The 16,223-nt window shown below is 43.4% G+C and overlaps 1 protein-coding gene across 2 annotated transcripts in view; it reads right to left on the bottom strand.

Moving 5' to 3' along the window:
• Nucleotides 1-2,603: 2,603 nt before the first annotated feature.
• ATP8B1 (ATPase phospholipid transporting 8B1) overlaps nt 2,604-16,223 on the bottom strand; it is a 111,761-nt gene continuing 98,141 nt past the window's right edge. For both annotated transcript variants that reach the window (XM_036010171.1, XM_036010172.1), the window contains 8 exons: nt 15,535-15,667; nt 14,830-15,118; nt 10,339-10,562; nt 8,958-9,041; nt 7,998-8,243; nt 7,557-7,695; nt 5,440-5,570; nt 2,604-4,171 (listed from right to left, as the gene is read on the bottom strand). In XM_036010171.1, coding sequence (XP_035866064.1) covers nt 3,947-4,171; nt 5,440-5,570; nt 7,557-7,695; nt 7,998-8,243; nt 8,958-9,041; nt 10,339-10,562; nt 14,830-15,118; nt 15,535-15,667 — 1,471 coding nt within the window. In that variant the 3' untranslated portion in view covers nt 2,604-3,946. The remainder of the gene's footprint in view (nt 4,172-5,439; nt 5,571-7,556; nt 7,696-7,997; nt 8,244-8,957; nt 9,042-10,338; nt 10,563-14,829; nt 15,119-15,534; nt 15,668-16,223) is intronic.

Below are 16,223 nucleotides of genomic sequence, written 5' to 3'. Positions count from 1 at the left end.
TATTGCCCTGGCAAGTCATTGCTTTCTAAAGCACAATTAACATCAGTCTGAGTGAGTTTCCTCCTTGCATTCTTTTGGGTACAATGTGGAATTTGGGGTAGCCTTTGAGAAAGGTGAAAACAGATGGAGCAGTTGTGTCCTCTGAGCAGTAAGGAAGAACTCCCTCGGGTTAGTTGGAAGAACAGTCATTACGTCAGTTTAACAAGAGATGAGGCCCTCAGGAGTCTTGGAGGGCCTGATGATTTCTTGATTTATGAGGGTTTTTTTGCTGTTGGAACAGGCCATGAAAGTATTTTCAACACAAGCCACAAAATCCTAAGGCAAAGCCCAGCCTTAGACAAGTGTGGTTAATTGAAAAGAGCTCTTCTTGGCCCACATTTACTCAGAATGTTTGCAATGAAATCTTGATGCAAGTTTTCCAGAAACTTGAACCAAAACTCTATCTTTAGAAATATTCCTTAGTGATATATTTATTAAACTCTTCAGTAGCATACATTTTCATGATGGTCACACAAAATTTAAATAAGGAAGCTGAAGGTAGGTGGAAATCCCAATGGGGAGGTAACCTGAAACCTCCTATAGGATTTACGTAGACGGGCTTATTTATTACACATCTTGGCTCAGCAGAACCACTTTAGAGTGAAACTGCAAGATGATGACTCTCAGTGGGCAAATCAACCTCTATGCTAAAGGTTGATTACCTGGGAGAATTGATTTCTAATGAGAAATGCTGGGCTGAAGAACCCTTCTGCGTTGGTCTCACAAGCCAGATCCAATACCTTTAATCCCCGGGTAGAAACAAAACAAGGATATATTCCAGGGCTTATGATAGCACTTCCAGAGGGACTCTTGTCGTTTCACGTATCAGGGGCCAAAAGACATCGGTGGTCTCTCTGGCTAGAGATCCTAAACAGGTTATCCTGGGTGAGTAACCCGTATCTTGAACTTGGCAGGCACATCCTAGGTCTTCAACCGTCATCCTTGATCAGTGGGTTTGGATTTCTTTCCATGTTAGAATTTCCCCACTTCTTACATTTATTATAAACAGCTGTATTAGGATTTCATTCAAGTTTCGAGGCCACATTCCTGATCATTTTTAGTGATTTCTTCTTGTGCATCTTGACTACTGAGGTCTTCTCAGTTGATGGTTGGACAGCACAGAGACAAATCCGTATAGATATTTCAACCTGGAACATTCTCTCAAATTCCATTGGTGCTTCCATTTCTTTGACCTGAACTTAAGGTGTTAGCCAGGCTTTCCTGAAGGCAAACAAAGCCTGTTTGCATTTGAAAGGCCTAACAAAACACACTGTTCTTGGTCTACACCATGAACAGGATGCTGGCATCTCTCAGGATTCCCAGTCACTCAAAAGGGCAAAGTAAACAACCAGGGTTGCTGGTCTAGCGAGAATTTGTGGGCCGGGGAGATTCTCAGTTTGAGAGGGTTTGTAACTGAGGTGGGAAAAACACCAACTCAAACTACCTTTTCCTTTGGCTTAAAAAGCATTTAATTCAATTTTTGGAGTAGATAATATGTTCATATGGTTCAAAACAAAAAATTTTCAACATTCCTTTTTTAAAAATGTCTCCATTTTCTTTTTTTAAAAGCAGCTTTTTTATGATTTAATTTTTATTGTATTTTTTTTGCATTACCATTCAGTCCCCTCATACCGCGCCCTCCCGCAGCAATCACCACACTGTAGTCCGTGTCTGTATGATCTTTCTCCTTTTTGCTGAATTCCTCCGTGCCCTAACCACGCCCCGCCCCCACCCACTGGCTGTCATCCTGCTCTCCATCTATGAGTCTGCCCTGTTTTAGTTCAGTTTGTTCATTAGATTCCACATGTGAGTGACATCGTAGGGTACTTGTCTTTCTCTGCCCGGTAAAGGCAGCATCTTTTTGAAGTGTAAATGACACAGGATCCCTTGTTGATAGTGCAGGTCTGATTCCAGAATACCACGATAAAGTATCACACCAAAGCGAGTCACACTAATTGATTGGTTTCCCAGCGCATATAAAAGTTATGTTTGCACTATACTATAGTCTATTAAGTGTGCAGTAGCATTACATCTAAAGAAAAAAAAAACATACATACCTAAGCTGAAGAATATTGCCATAAAATGCTAACCACCATCTGTCTTCAGTGAGTCGTGATCTTTTTGTGGCGGAGGGTCTGGCCTTGACGTGGATGGCCGCTTACTAACCAGGGTGGTGACTCCCGAAGGTTGGGTGGCTGTGGCCAGTCTGCCACGTCGATGGACTCTTCCTGTCACGAACGATTTCTCCCCAGGTGTGAGGCTGACAGCGGTAGGCCCACAGTGACACCGCTTTCAGAACTGGACTTAATCCTCTCCATCCCATCATTACTTCACCAACCACGTCTATAGATCCATACACCACCTGCCTTCAACGCTTGCTCACCTGTCTCAGCCATTGCTCCCCTGACACGTGGCGCTCTGCCCCTGACTTTCTTTCCCATCACCAGAGGACCCCTTCATTGCTTTAGAGGTTTTGCAGGCCTCGATTCTTAATGCCATACATGCAATGTAAAATACATGCCCCAACTTAAAAGATATTTGAAAAGATTATACTTCCCAACATTTTTACTAAATCATTTATTTTTTAAACAAAAATATACATTACATCTCAGATTTACAGAATGTAGAAATAATTTATCCAAAGCAATTTGCATTTTAAAATTGTTATTATTGCACCCAACAGCAACATAAGTCTTTGACACATTTGCATTGTCGACCTTTCCCACAATTCGCAAAACAGGAGAGAAATCTGAAACAGAATTACACAGGCTAACATTTCTTTACGCACACACACAAAAACCAACTTACAATTTTTTTTATTTACAAGATAAAGAGAGGCTGTAAACTTTCAGAAATTTGCTTCCATAAAGAACCATAAATTCTTGTATCATAGCTAGAAGGTGAACTATGTACACACTGAGCTCCCCTCCTCGGGGTTCAGTGGGGCAGGCGATGTGAGCGCCTGCAGCCTAAAGAACAGAATCACCGAGAACACTTCTGCATCCTCGCTAAAACACAGAAACTGTGCGAGGCCTGGAATGAGAAAAGCTTCTGGAAAAATAACTCTTGCCTCTCAGTCTTAGAAAGAGGTCTCTGTTCAAGTCTCTTACAAAATACTTTACATATAGGCAGGCACAAAGTTTGCTTTTCAAAAGAAAGCTTTGCAAAATATTCTGCAGTTTATCACTGATATCCTCAGTTTTTTTTAAAAAAACTTTTTTTAAAAGCCCATAAATATGTAAGTGCATTTTTCATGAAAGTAGGGAATGAACTCACCTGGTGCTACAAGAAGTAGCTAAACTAACATGGAATAGTAGGCGTAAAGATATGTAATGTGCTATTTTAACCTCACAGTGGCCGGAAACAGACGGGAACCTTGTACTTAGGAAATCTGGACTAATTTTCCTGGATTGAACAGCGTTATTAAACCAGCTTGAGAACAGGAAAACAGGCAGCCCAGTGACAACTCTGAAAAAGCCCTGGACCACTGAGCTCCCAGGTGGCGAACATTCACGAACCTTTTGTCATTACCATGGTAAGAAAAGATCCCTGGGAAATTGTAGTTGAAGATTCCAGGCTGAAAAATCGAATTCTAATTTAATAATCTGATACCATTTGAATTGAAATGCATTTTCTAATTCTGTGGTCCTAGATCGAGGCTGGGTTAGAAAGTTCCCTTTGAATCTTGATGAACATAAACAGTTGAACAATAGGACTTTAAAAAAAAGGCATTCTTGGCTTTGCTATTGCTTGATAGTCCGACCCAAGTAGTTTGTCATCAAGGTTATGTCTTCAAAATCCTTGTGACTAGTTCAGTTTTTAAAAAATAGTCCTGAGAGTTTCATTAAAAAAATAGACATCTCCCCTGTGCGCCTGCTTCGCGGCAGGCCAGCGTGGGGCCCGAGCCTCAGCTCTCCACGGTCCGCCTGTACTCCGCGTTGCCGTCCACGATGATCGCGTCCAGGGGCGCGCGCTTCTTGCGGATGCTGCGCCCCGTGGAGATGAGGTCCGCGTAGCCCCGCTGGTGGGAGAAGGCGTAGGCGGAGCGCCGAGAGGACGCACCGCGACGGAACACGTTTGGCCGCCGCTTCCACTGCTCCTCCGCTTTTAATCGTTTGCGATGCTTCTGAATCTATAGAGGGAGAGAGATGGGACAGGGCTACAAGGAACTGGCTGACCCAGTGGAGACGAAGGCCTGCAAAGGCAGGGGGAGTCTGGCCGAAAGGAGGGGGGCCAACGCAAGCATGAGTGGGGCAGCTAGAAAGGCTTACCCACACCATGTTGAGAGAGAGAGAGAGAGAAAGGGAGGTCATGCAAGGTTTCCAAGGTGTCAGAGCTAGAAGATGGGGAGCCTAACTCTACTGTTTCCCCTTCTTACATCAGACCGGTTCAGGGTCAGGAGAGAGCTCTTCCCCTTGTTGCTACTGCATGCACTTGTCAGTGGTCAGTGGAAAGGGACGTTCAGGGGTTACTGCGGGTTGTCTGCTTAGCACCTACTCTCCGATGGAAACTGAGTTTATCCAGAAACCCCCTCTCGCGTGCAGACTCCTTCCTCCCGGGATGTGAAGGCCACTCCCAGGGCTGGCACTGATGGATTCCCCTCGCTCCGCTCCGTACTAAGCCAGCATTCGGCATGTGATCTAATTCTGGCCAATGAGACTGGAGGGAACTGTGGGGTGGGTGGTGTGTGTGTGTGTGTGTGTGTGTGTGCGCGCGCGCGTGGTGTGGGGCGGGGGGGGGGGGGGCTGTGGTGGCGGGCGTCCTTGAAAAGTTCCCAGGCTGCTAAGGGAAAGTGATGAGAGTAATTCCCTGGATGTGGACATGTAGTGATGACGCGATGCCCGGAGCTGCTGTAGAGCCGACCTCTGGATGTAAGATGAAGCTAGTAGGAGAGTAGGGGGGAGGGATGGAAAGAACCTCAGTCCTTTTTAATGACATTAAGATGCTCATCAACAGAGCCTGAAGGCTGCTAATTATCGTGTGAGTTGAGGTGATACATTCTTGTGCAGCCACAGCTTTCTGTTACCTGTCTCTCAAAGGATCCAGGCACAAGGTGCCATTTTTCTTTAAAGGAAGAAAAACACCCCAACCTATTTGTGTGGCAGAATGTTAATAGCGTGTGTAATTGTCAAATTGACAGGATGGATATATGGAGGTTCTATACTGGTCTCCCTTTCACATTTGGTAATTTTTGTAATAAAAAGCAAGCAAACAAAACTGTGATTCCCGAAGGACTTATATGCAAGATGGAGTTGAAGAAAGAGGTGTAGTCATTAAAAATGTTCACACCAGACTTCTCAAGAGCTTAGAATTGTGCCGGAAAGCTGGTCCCGGGAGATGCTGTTTTGACTTCTGTGAGGGGCACTCAGAGTTAGGAGAAAGACTTTTCCCTCCCCGTACCTTATCACTCTCTGACGGCCAGATGGTCATGGACAAGAAGCGAATGGCAACGACGGGCAGCAAGCACACTGCGACGGTCAGAATGATGGTCAACCAAATGTACGGCTGTCTCAGGGCATTCGAAGCCGTGCCTGTAAGAAACCAGGGGAGGAGTCACAGGGCCCTTTCACCCTCAGGGAGCAGTTGCTGGGCCACAGTCAGTGGCTGCATTCTCTGTGGTGAAATGTCACAGCCATGTCGCCCTCCCAGGTCATCCCGTGTGATGGATGCTCAAGGAATCAGCATTTTAAAACCAGATTGCGCAAAGCCCGATTTGGAAAGTAAATTCTTTGGAACAAGGCAAGTGTGCATACGTGAACCAATAAGGAAAAAAAAATGTGTATTTGTTGACATTGCATTGATTAAAAATGTGAAATCAGACCATCTAGACTTCTGAATTTTTTCAGTAACTTAAAAAAAAACCAGCACTTTCCAATTTCTGGTTTTGGTTCGAAACTCCAAATATTAACAGGCACTGCCATTTGTGTGACAGGCTTTGTACTGGGTGTTTCACACAGATCATGCCGCTGAAGTCAGTTGGGTCAGGAGAGATGAGTTTTCCCTCTTTATTGTGGGAGGAAACTGAGCCTTGGAGAAGTAACATGCCCCAGATAAGAAAACCAGCAATGGCCCAGACTCTGAGCTAAGACCCCCATCCCACTCAGCTGGGCGTTTCCCACCGTAGTTCGGTCTCTAGCGCACGTCAGTGGGAGTAATGATTCACTTCTGTAATACCACCAGCTAATCACAGATTTACCAAATTTTAAAACTTGAGCCAAATTGGTCACACTTCTGTATTTACACTGTAAGTTTCTAAAAATAGTGGTTTTTATTCTTTAAATGTGGTTTTTAGACTGATGAATTTGTATGGGTTTGAAAACCACTCCCTATGGGAAGAGTCTAAATCACTAGATGCTAAAATTTAAAAACAGAGTCAGTCAAGAAAAATGCAACAATAAAAAATGATCTCAATCCCAAGAAGAGGAGGGTTGCCATAGCAACTTCTTTTACAATCCAACAACTGGTAGTAAAACAAAACAAAACAAAAAACTAATGTTTCACAGGAAAACAAGTTTATGGAGTTTTTTTTTTTTGCCACTGTACATCCAACTACTCTGTTCAAAATAAGAAGCTCGTAATTTCCAATTCATGGTATTTATTTATGATATTTATGAAATTAGTGCAAACTCATTCTAGCATTTGTCAATTTGTCATATGTATTTTTAAAAAGATTTTTAAAATTTATTTTTAGAGCGCAGGGAAGGAGGAAGGGAAAAAAAAAACATTGATCAGTTGCCTCTCCTCTGTGCCCTGACTGGGGACTGAACCCACAGCTCAGACATGTGCCCTGACTGAGAATTGAACCCGTGACCTTTTGGTTTACGGGATGACACCCAACCAACTGAGCCACACTGGCAGGGGCTGTCATATATTTTATACACTTGTAAACTATTTTGTTCTCTATAACTGTATTTATTTCTTCGCATACGTATCTCCAATGATATAGCCCACTTTTGAGTTCTAGAATTCTATCATATGGGATCTTACTTTGACTAGCTAATTTGATATTCTCAGATCTTTGGGTTCTTTCCATTAAAAAAAATAACTGGAAATGTTGTGGTACAATCTTTGTAAGATTACTTTTCCAAAATTTGGTGTGTTTTATGTTAAGAGTATTTTCCCCCAGTGGAAATACTGATCAAAATGTACAAACAATATTATAGTTCATTATGTATCTTTAGATAGTGTTTTAGAACAATTAAACTGTATTATAGTGCTCCCAGCAATACATGTATTCTCAATTTCCCAATAAGCTACCAATATTAGGTTTTATGGGAGGGAGAACTTTCATCAAACTTAACAGATACACAATTATATCTTAAGTTTATTCTAATCTGCCTCCCTCCCATCACGTAACCACCTTTCTAACCCACTACCACCGTTCAATTTCTGCTCAGGACATCACTTTTCACATCAGGCAGTGATGAACAGCCTGTGTCTTTACTTACCCAGAGGCTGTATCAGACCCTAACCATACTTTCCTGTACACCTATCTTTGGAACTGAGAAGATACCAACCTGTAAATTGAAATGCAGATGGAAACAGAACGTGTATTCCAGCACTGTGAAAGTCAAACATGATGCCAAAATAAAGTGCAATACTTCCGAAAATCGAAAAAGCGTTCACAAAAGTCCAATAAGAAGTATCCAAGCCAATCTGTTGGGAGACCAGAGAACAACAGAGCACTCACTTTGGGGCGTTAGCGAGAGAGAGAGAATCTAAGGATTCAGCAATGTGGGCATGATTTAGCTAGAATCTGAGCACTCAAACTATCCTTGGCTCAGGCAAGAAATAGGAAGTGTGCTTGGTTATACGGGGTGAAAACAGCATTCATATATTGTAAAGTGGCAGAGGCTCAGTTGGGGGGGAGGTGGGGGCCAGCTGGGTGTGCCCCCTGGTCTGTGTACGGAAATACAGGTACCAACAGACACTGAGAACAGGCGACTGAAACCACGCACCTGGAAATTGACAGTGATCACAAGAGCAGAGGCAATGGTGACGGCAAAGGACTGGTAGTCTGAGGGCGCCTCGCCATCCTGTCCCACCGTCTGCAGATAAGCTCCCAGAGGTATGAAGAAGAGGATCATCGACGTTAACACGCCATGCAATAGGCTTACGAAGAATCTCTTGTAGTTGAATAATAAGTCTCTTTGCCCCACTGTATACAGTCCAGGGAAGCGGAGGCTCAGCTTGTCACTCACATCCTTAAGGGGAAAACGCAAGAGTTGTGTCCTTCCCATCAAGAACCCAAGAACCCAGAGGAATACAACGTATCTGTCACACAAGGCTTCAACGTGGGTTTTATGGAGGCAGAAACTAAAGAAGGCAAGTCATGAGTAGTCTCAGTGTATGTACAGACATCAGCCTCATTCCTTCAGTCCACGGAAGTGTATTATTTTGCCATTTATGGAAAGAGCAGATTAGTAATGTCAAAATAATGTGGGGAGGCTATTTTTGCCTACTCAGAGAATATATTGTTTCTTACTCTCTGGGAAAGTATTTTCACATACAAGTTGATGAGTTCATTGCAAATTATCCTTTTTATGGGCTAAAGCACTTTCTCTAAGAACTACTATGAGATAGAATGTGAACTAATTTGGGAATTAATAAGTTTTGGAAAGTGTTAAAATAATTTACTTTAAAAATGAGTGAGTTACTACAAAGACATATCAAGAAAGCCTCAGCGCCCGAAGGAAGATTGTAAACTCTTCTCAGTGAATGCAACCCCGGCACAAAAATCCTCTCTTCTTACCATTTGACCAGAAGCACAGCCATTCCCCTTGTGGCCCGACAATAGAACTGTAGTGCGGTCTACTCTGAACCGAGTGAAATCCTGAAAGAATGCCTTGTGGTGCTGTTCTTGCTTTGAGCTTCCCTAAGGGGCCTGCCAAGTGTCCCTGCCAGCACACGGCGCCTACCTGGTCGAGCAGCCCCATGAGGAGCACGGGCAGGCTGGAGTACAGCACGTTGTAGAGCGTGATGAACCAGTCTTCGTACGCGGTCTGTGAGGAGAGGACAGAGCCCGTGCCGTCAGCCTAGTCGGCATGCATTCACCTGCTCTGTTAAAGCAGGTGTCGTCCCCAGGTTGAGTGGGGACTTCTGCCACAGCAAACACCCCTCCTCTACACCTGCAGACGGCATGGCTTTGTTTCTAGGTACTGGGCAGAATAAAACAACATTCCGTAGAAACCGATTTTTTCCTTAAATGAGTGGGGATGATGTACCCCAAGAAGTTTTTAGGATGAAGTCTATTCTATTTGAATAAAGCTGGAAATCAAGCCAGTGTTCAAACCCTTATGTCCCTTAGTGAATTAGAATATATAAAACCCATTCAATGTCCTGGCTGGTGTGGCTCAGTGGATTGAGTGCCGCCCTGTGAACCAAAGGGTCACTTGTTTGATTCCCTGTCAGGGCACATGCCTGGGTTGCAGGCCAGGTCCCCACTAGGGGGCGCATGAGAGGCAACCATACATTGATGTTTCTCTCTTTCTCCCTCCCTTTGCCCACTCTCTAAAAATAAATAAAATCTTAAAGAAAGAACAGCCATTCAAAAGCACGTAAGTACCATTCAAATTTTCTCTCCTTTTATCTTGCAAGTCCAGCACTGCCACGCAAACCTTTTGTAAAACAGAATTTGAATGAATATAAGAAGCATGCTGCTGAAAGGGGTAGGCAAGGCTGTGCACACACCCGTCCTCTGGGTGGGACAGAGGAAACGGGCTTACTCGGCACCAGGAGTCACACGCAGTCCTGCACGGAAGCAAAAAAAAAGGCCCCAACACTGTTTCGGGTCACTTCCGGCTGATACCATTTGTCTGTGACATGGCATCACCGAGGTTTGGGCAATCACAGACACTGCCTTAGGTTCATTGTTTCACTAATGATATTTTCCTGCTCTACCATGTTAACATATTACATATGCCCACCATTTCTGTTTCAGCAAAAATTAAAAATAATAAAATCCAAGGACAGATGGAGACATGAAAATAGATCTGGGATCATCTAATATTTACATAATCCCTTGAGCCTTGGTCATGATATACTTTTATACTTGCACAGTTGAACCATTTGTTATCCCTGTTCTTTAATAGCAAGGTAACTTAGAACAACATTTAAGGTGAAAGCAAAGACACAAACAAAAGCCAACAGGCCAGGAACAAACTCTACCCTTTTAAAGGCAAAATAAAATATTGTTAAAGCGCCAGAAGCATTTTAGGAACGTAATCTGTGTCTTAACCACTTGTTGAGAGACAGAACACCATCCCTGTAAACCACATAAAGAGCTGATAGTGACCGCACCTGCGCAGAGTACCCGTTGAAGAAGGAGTACCAGAAGTGAACCAGAGTAAACGCAAAGTTCTTATAAAAGAAGTATCGCAGGAACTTGCACATCCTGATGTAAGACCACCGGCCGTGCACCAGCAGCAGTCTCTGCAGGTATCTGAACTGAGCAAAGGAATAGTCACTGGACATGACAGCTTGCATGCCTTCTTGTCCACTTATTCCAACGCCGATGTGGGCAGCTACGGGGCAGAGGGAGAAGGTAATGTTACTCATAAGCCCATTCGAAGGCAAAACATCGAGATGATCATGTTTCCATAGCAAAACAAAAAAATTGGAACTCATGGAATAATCAATATAAAATTCTTGCTCACCACTCCCCATCTAGCTTCTGAACTCAATTCCAGGTCGGATGTACAAGTTGCTAAACAGAGCACATGGTTGGGCTTCCATAAATATGTGCGGAAGGATCTCAGGTGGATGGAGAATTCTATTTGGATTATCTGTCCAGCTCCTAAGCCATCCTTCCCTCCCGCAGGGTGAGTCCCAGGCACCCCTGTGTAACTAGTGTGCCCCTGACTCCCTAGCCACAGCTGAGTCCTCCGTGGGCAGATACAAAATCTATGGTAGGTAGTGTGAATAGGTTCTCCCAACCTTCATTTCACCCTGTTCTAACTGCAGATGGGAACACAAGTAAAAAGGCTAAATTGCCTAGACTCCCTAACAGCTAGGTTCTCTTTGTGATTTACCGTATTTTTCAGACCATAAAATGCACCTAGGTTTTAGAGGAAAATAGGAAAAAATTTTTTGAAGCAAAAAAGAGGTAAAATATTTAATAACATAAATAACATAATATTTCACCAATGCAAATGCAAACAGAACGCAACAGCAGCATTAACAACTCTTATTCTTCCCAAATTGGGGGGGTGGGTATGTCTTATAGTCTGAAAAATACAGTAAGTTCTACTGTCCAATCTGCTTGATAGTTGGAAGCAGAAGTGAATTGAAGCCCAGCATCAATTCTTATTTCGGCACTTCTGCAACAGAGCTCATTCATGTCTATTCCCCAGCTGCCAGATGTTGACCAACCACTGCAAAGCCTTCTTAATCGGAAAGCTCTTCAGAAGATCCTCAAAGTAGAATCTCCTCTAGTAAGTGATATGAGATGTTAGATGCTCAGGCTAAAACCAGCTTCTTCAAACCAAAGAACTTATATGTACGACTCACGGGCATGAGCTAATGGGGAGGGGGGAGGGAAATGTGGGAGGGAGGGAGGGTATAGGGCAGAGGGGGATAAAAGGGAGAAAAAAATGGGACAACCATAATAGCATAATCAATAAAATATACTAAACAAAAAAATAACCAACCCAGCTTCTTCAGTCCATCCAGAGCTTTTATAAGTACCCAGTCCCTTGTATACAATCAGCTCCTGCTTAAAGCACCTCAGGGGGCTGTTTCCTGCCCTGAGCCCTGACTAATAAACATTACACCCAAGCTGGGCTGATCAGTCCGTTAGTATTTAGAGTTAGGATCTGGGTAGGTTTGTGTCTGAAACTGTAAAAGGTACATTCTTGAGGTGGGACATGGATATCTTTTCTCTGAGGAGTTCTGCAGGCAGAAAAATCAATCATCTAGACTAGCCAGAGGCAAAGGCAGGCAGGCAGACACGGCTCCTGGTGAAACTCCAGGTCCTGGCTGCAGCGTCTTCTGAGGCCTGGCTTCTTGGGCAGCAAGAGACATCTTTGTATCTTTCAAAATAAATTTCTTTTTGTCTTAAGCTAGCTTTAGCTGTTCTCCAACACATGCAACCAAAAGAGTTTTAACTTGGATACTATTAAACTTTCAAAATCGTACCCATGGCCTACCACTACCTTAAGACACATTTTAAATTTTTATGTAGGGGGGAAGTTTTCCAGAATAGATGCAAAACGATAGTCACAAGTTTATGCATTATTCCAATAGTCAATAAATCACACACGCATTTTAGAGAATTGCACATTTTTTTCTAGGTCTCAGAGCCGTGCAAGTGAAGACAGTGAGATCATTGGGAGAACGTGTGCTTGGAGAACACAGCCCATTAGCCAGGCCCCGAGGAGTGGCTGCCAACTCAGCAGAGTTTCCAAGTAAAAGACGCTCCAAAAATCCTTCCCTGTTTGCAGAGCACGAGGTCTGGCCAATGTGAAATGTAGTGCCTTGGCTAAACCAAGGTTTCCAACAACGTTTTGCAATTCTAAAAAATGGAATAAATTGCATCTTGTTCAATACTTAGGGCCTGTTTAAAAACACACAAATAGTCCTCATCACCAGTCGTGATGGCCACCTGCTCTTTCTTACCACACCGCGGCCTTCCCTGAACAAGCAGCAGAGGGAAATGGTGAGATTCTGCTGGCACTGAGGCGGAGGAGTGCCTGCCACGGGTCCTGGCATCTGGTCCAGCCTTTCTGCGAGGCGGACCAAGGACAGAATGTGAAATGTGAAATGTGAAATGATTCACAGGGTGATTCAAGGCAACTGACTAGATGTACTTCATAAGGCTACACTAGCTTTCCCCCTCAAAATCTAACTAGAGGCGCCTAGATTTTCCTAAACTTTCAAATGCGGTTTCAAATGCCTCACCACTAGATTCCTTCATAATTCCTTCACACATGGGTCATTTCCTCAAGCCATTCCGCCTCTGCCTTCCCTCTTTAATGTTGCTTTTTCATTCTTAGGGTCTTGGACCAAGAAAAGCCAGCCAGAGGCAGCAGACATTTTTAGGCACAAGAGAGGGAGAGGGCAGCCTATGAGATCCCTGGATCCGTGCTAGGGGCAAAAATGCGGTGGGTTGCAATTGCCTCTGCTCCTATTGCACTGCATTTGTAAACATGAAAGCTGTTAGCAAAGGGACAGGGTTTTTTTTGACACTTAAATATCACTCTACTTTATAAACAACAAAAGTTTTTTGCAAAGTACAAAAAGTTACTAAAAGTACTTGGATAAAGCTACTGACTTCCAAGGAAACCGCAGACTTTCCTTGATTTTTGTCCCAAATGGATGCTCCATAGGTTATATATAGAAGCACCTGCCATATAAACAGAGCTTATTACACTTCTTAAGACAACTTGAGAAAAATAAGTCTCTCTATAAGGTTTATCTATGTTGACTTTGTGATCCCTTTGCTATTAATAGGTGAACTCAGAGGATAAATTTCAAGGTAACTACCCCCCCACCCCAGCCAAACATCTAGAAGTCTGCATTATAACTGCATACAAATAATGTTTGAGTTCCTTGCCCTTTTGGCACATCTAGGTATGTTAATGATGTATAATGGAAGAGACAAAGCTGAGTGCAGAGGAAAGAAATAGATTTAATTCAGAGCAAGACAAGCCACGTGCCAAGCACAGTGGAGAGCAGTTAAACTGGTAGTGGCGACAGACACATAATAAAGAAGCAAGAAGACATACATGGTACAGCTGATCCCTGCAGAGGAAGATGAAGTTGGAATATTCTTAGCGTGTATCATGGAGGAGAAGAAACTCTAAGAAAAGAAAGACAGATGCATGAGTCACAAAATAGGCTGAGTATAAAATCCGGTCACACACACTGCCCAGCACTACAGGATGCGTGTATACATATGTATCAGTAACTGTTCGTCCTGATAGCAACATCACACAGCTGGAGCTAACACTGGAGATAGTTTCCTCATTTTCAGGTGAACGTGCTGGCAGCAGGATGAGGACAAATATTAAGGTCTCCCTGGTCTGGGTGTTTTCATTACAAGATATCCCATAGAGTAATATAGGGAGAAAAAAGGACCAGGATTCGGACATGCTGTTGAGGGTTCGATTCTGCATGCGTTAATACCAACACAACTGTATTTCTCTGTATGACGGGACAAAACCCTTTCATTTGTGGAAACCTAGGGTCCTCCAACCAGTAAAAGGACCTTTGGCAGTCTTCTGGGGGAGTCAAGAAGATTTTAGAACTTTGCTTCAATGCCGAATGTGTTACTCTGAGCTCACTCTAGGTCCCCCAGTGGTGAAGTTCCAACAAATTTACCAAAGGCAAAAAGAAAGCCCCAGGAAAAAAATGCTTAGGGAAGGAAGAATAATCTCAAAACGAATACCAGAGAGAGTTTCACAGTGTATACCAAACTTAGCAGAACTTTTAACAAAACTTATTAAATAGCAGGATTTTTAATAAGCCCTAAAGAAATATGGGAAAAGCAGTAGGAGAGAAAAAAAATCAGAACTCATAAAAGAAGGAAACAAGGATAAAGTCACCCATATGGCACTTGTCTCTATAGCTGGCATTCTGTGAGTGGCACCGTCATGCCTGCTGTCTCCTACTGGGGGCGCTGTAAGCTTCCTGAGGGCAGGGGCACAGGTGTAGCCATCATGGTAGGGTACCTTTATCAAAGATCTACTTTATGAAAGCCCGAGCGATGAAATCAGAGTAAACCACCCTCAACAATGTCCCTGTCACGTCTTTAGCAATTTGGGTCGCACGGGCAGCCCGTGCAGAACTCACTTTTGATCATGTTTACGTCATTGGCCCCGTCGCCAATGGCCAGCGTGATGGCCTTCTTGTACCTCTTCACCAGGTCCACCACCATGGCCTTCTGCTTGGGGGTGACGCGGCAGCAGATGACCGCGCTGCACTCGCAGGCCAGGTCCACGAAGTTCTTCTGCCGCTGCTCTTTTTTGATTTCCAGCCTCCTTTTGCTCTGCGTCCGAAACCGCCTTTCTTCTTCCGTCCGCGGGAACTTCAGCTTCAGGATCTTACTTGTCTTGGTCTTCTTCTCGAGAAGAATTTCATTCTGCGAAATCACCGAGGGAAAAGATTACAACCATTTTAGTTTTTATGTCACGAGTTCCATTCCCAAGATTTTCATGATGCGAAGGATAGTTCTTGGACTATTGTCATTGACTACATTGTTCTGTTTATAAAACATTTACTATAAAAATTTAGAAAATAGAAAAATGTACAAAGAAGAAAATTTAAAATAGCCATTCATTGAAAAACTAGGTATAACCACTGTTACTAGTTTGGTGCAATTTCTTTCACATATCATAGAACGAGAACATTAAGTCTCAAACTTGGGAAATGGCACTTTCATGTATAGGCTGAAAGCTGTTTGGGTGGGCAGTTAATAAAGCAAACCATCAAAGATTGGTCCTTAATGAACTGCTTTAGTTTGAGCCGAAGGCTCGGATGCCCTAATGGTGTACGTACCAACCAAGAGCCAGTGATGATTAAGGCACGGTTTCCGCCGGACGGAAAGAAAGGTTCGTGTGCTGGGGGCACGAATTTTGAGTAGACTCCACCTTTGTTCCTCTGGCTCTCCACCCTCGTGTTGAGAAGCGTGCTGGGGAAAGGAAATGAGAGTGTTTAAAGTGCACGTCCATGAACAGGCCCTTGACTGTGAGGTGATTTTGACAGATGCATATAATTTTTTTTACAATTGTGGCAAAAAGTGAAAATGGACCGTCTTAACTATTTGTAAGTGTACAGTTCAATAGTATTAAGTACCAGTATATTCACATTGTTGTATAACCAATATCCAGAACTTTTTCATCTCTCACAACTAGAACCCTCTACCCATTAAATAATTCTCCATTCCCTCTCCCCCCAGCCCCTGGTACCCACCACACTTCTGTTTCTATGAATTTGATTACCCTAGATAACTGATGTAAGTGGAATCACACAGTATTTCTCTTTCTGTGACTGACATGCTTAGTTACCTCATGTCCTCAAGGTTCATCCGTGTTATAGCATTTGTTGGAATTTCCTTTCTTTTTAAGGGGGAGCAATATTCTATTGTGTGACTATAACACATTTTGTGTATCTGTTCATATACTGATGGACGTTGGCTTGCTTCCACTCTTGGCCATTGTGAATAGTGCTGCTGTGAACATGGGCGT

Source organism: Phyllostomus discolor, chromosome 9, assembly GCF_004126475.2.
Source record: "Phyllostomus discolor isolate MPI-MPIP mPhyDis1 chromosome 9, mPhyDis1.pri.v3, whole genome shotgun sequence".
Classification (NCBI taxonomy): Eukaryota; Metazoa; Chordata; class Mammalia; order Chiroptera; family Phyllostomidae; genus Phyllostomus; species Phyllostomus discolor.
This window is presented reverse-complemented; position numbering and strand designations above follow the sequence as displayed.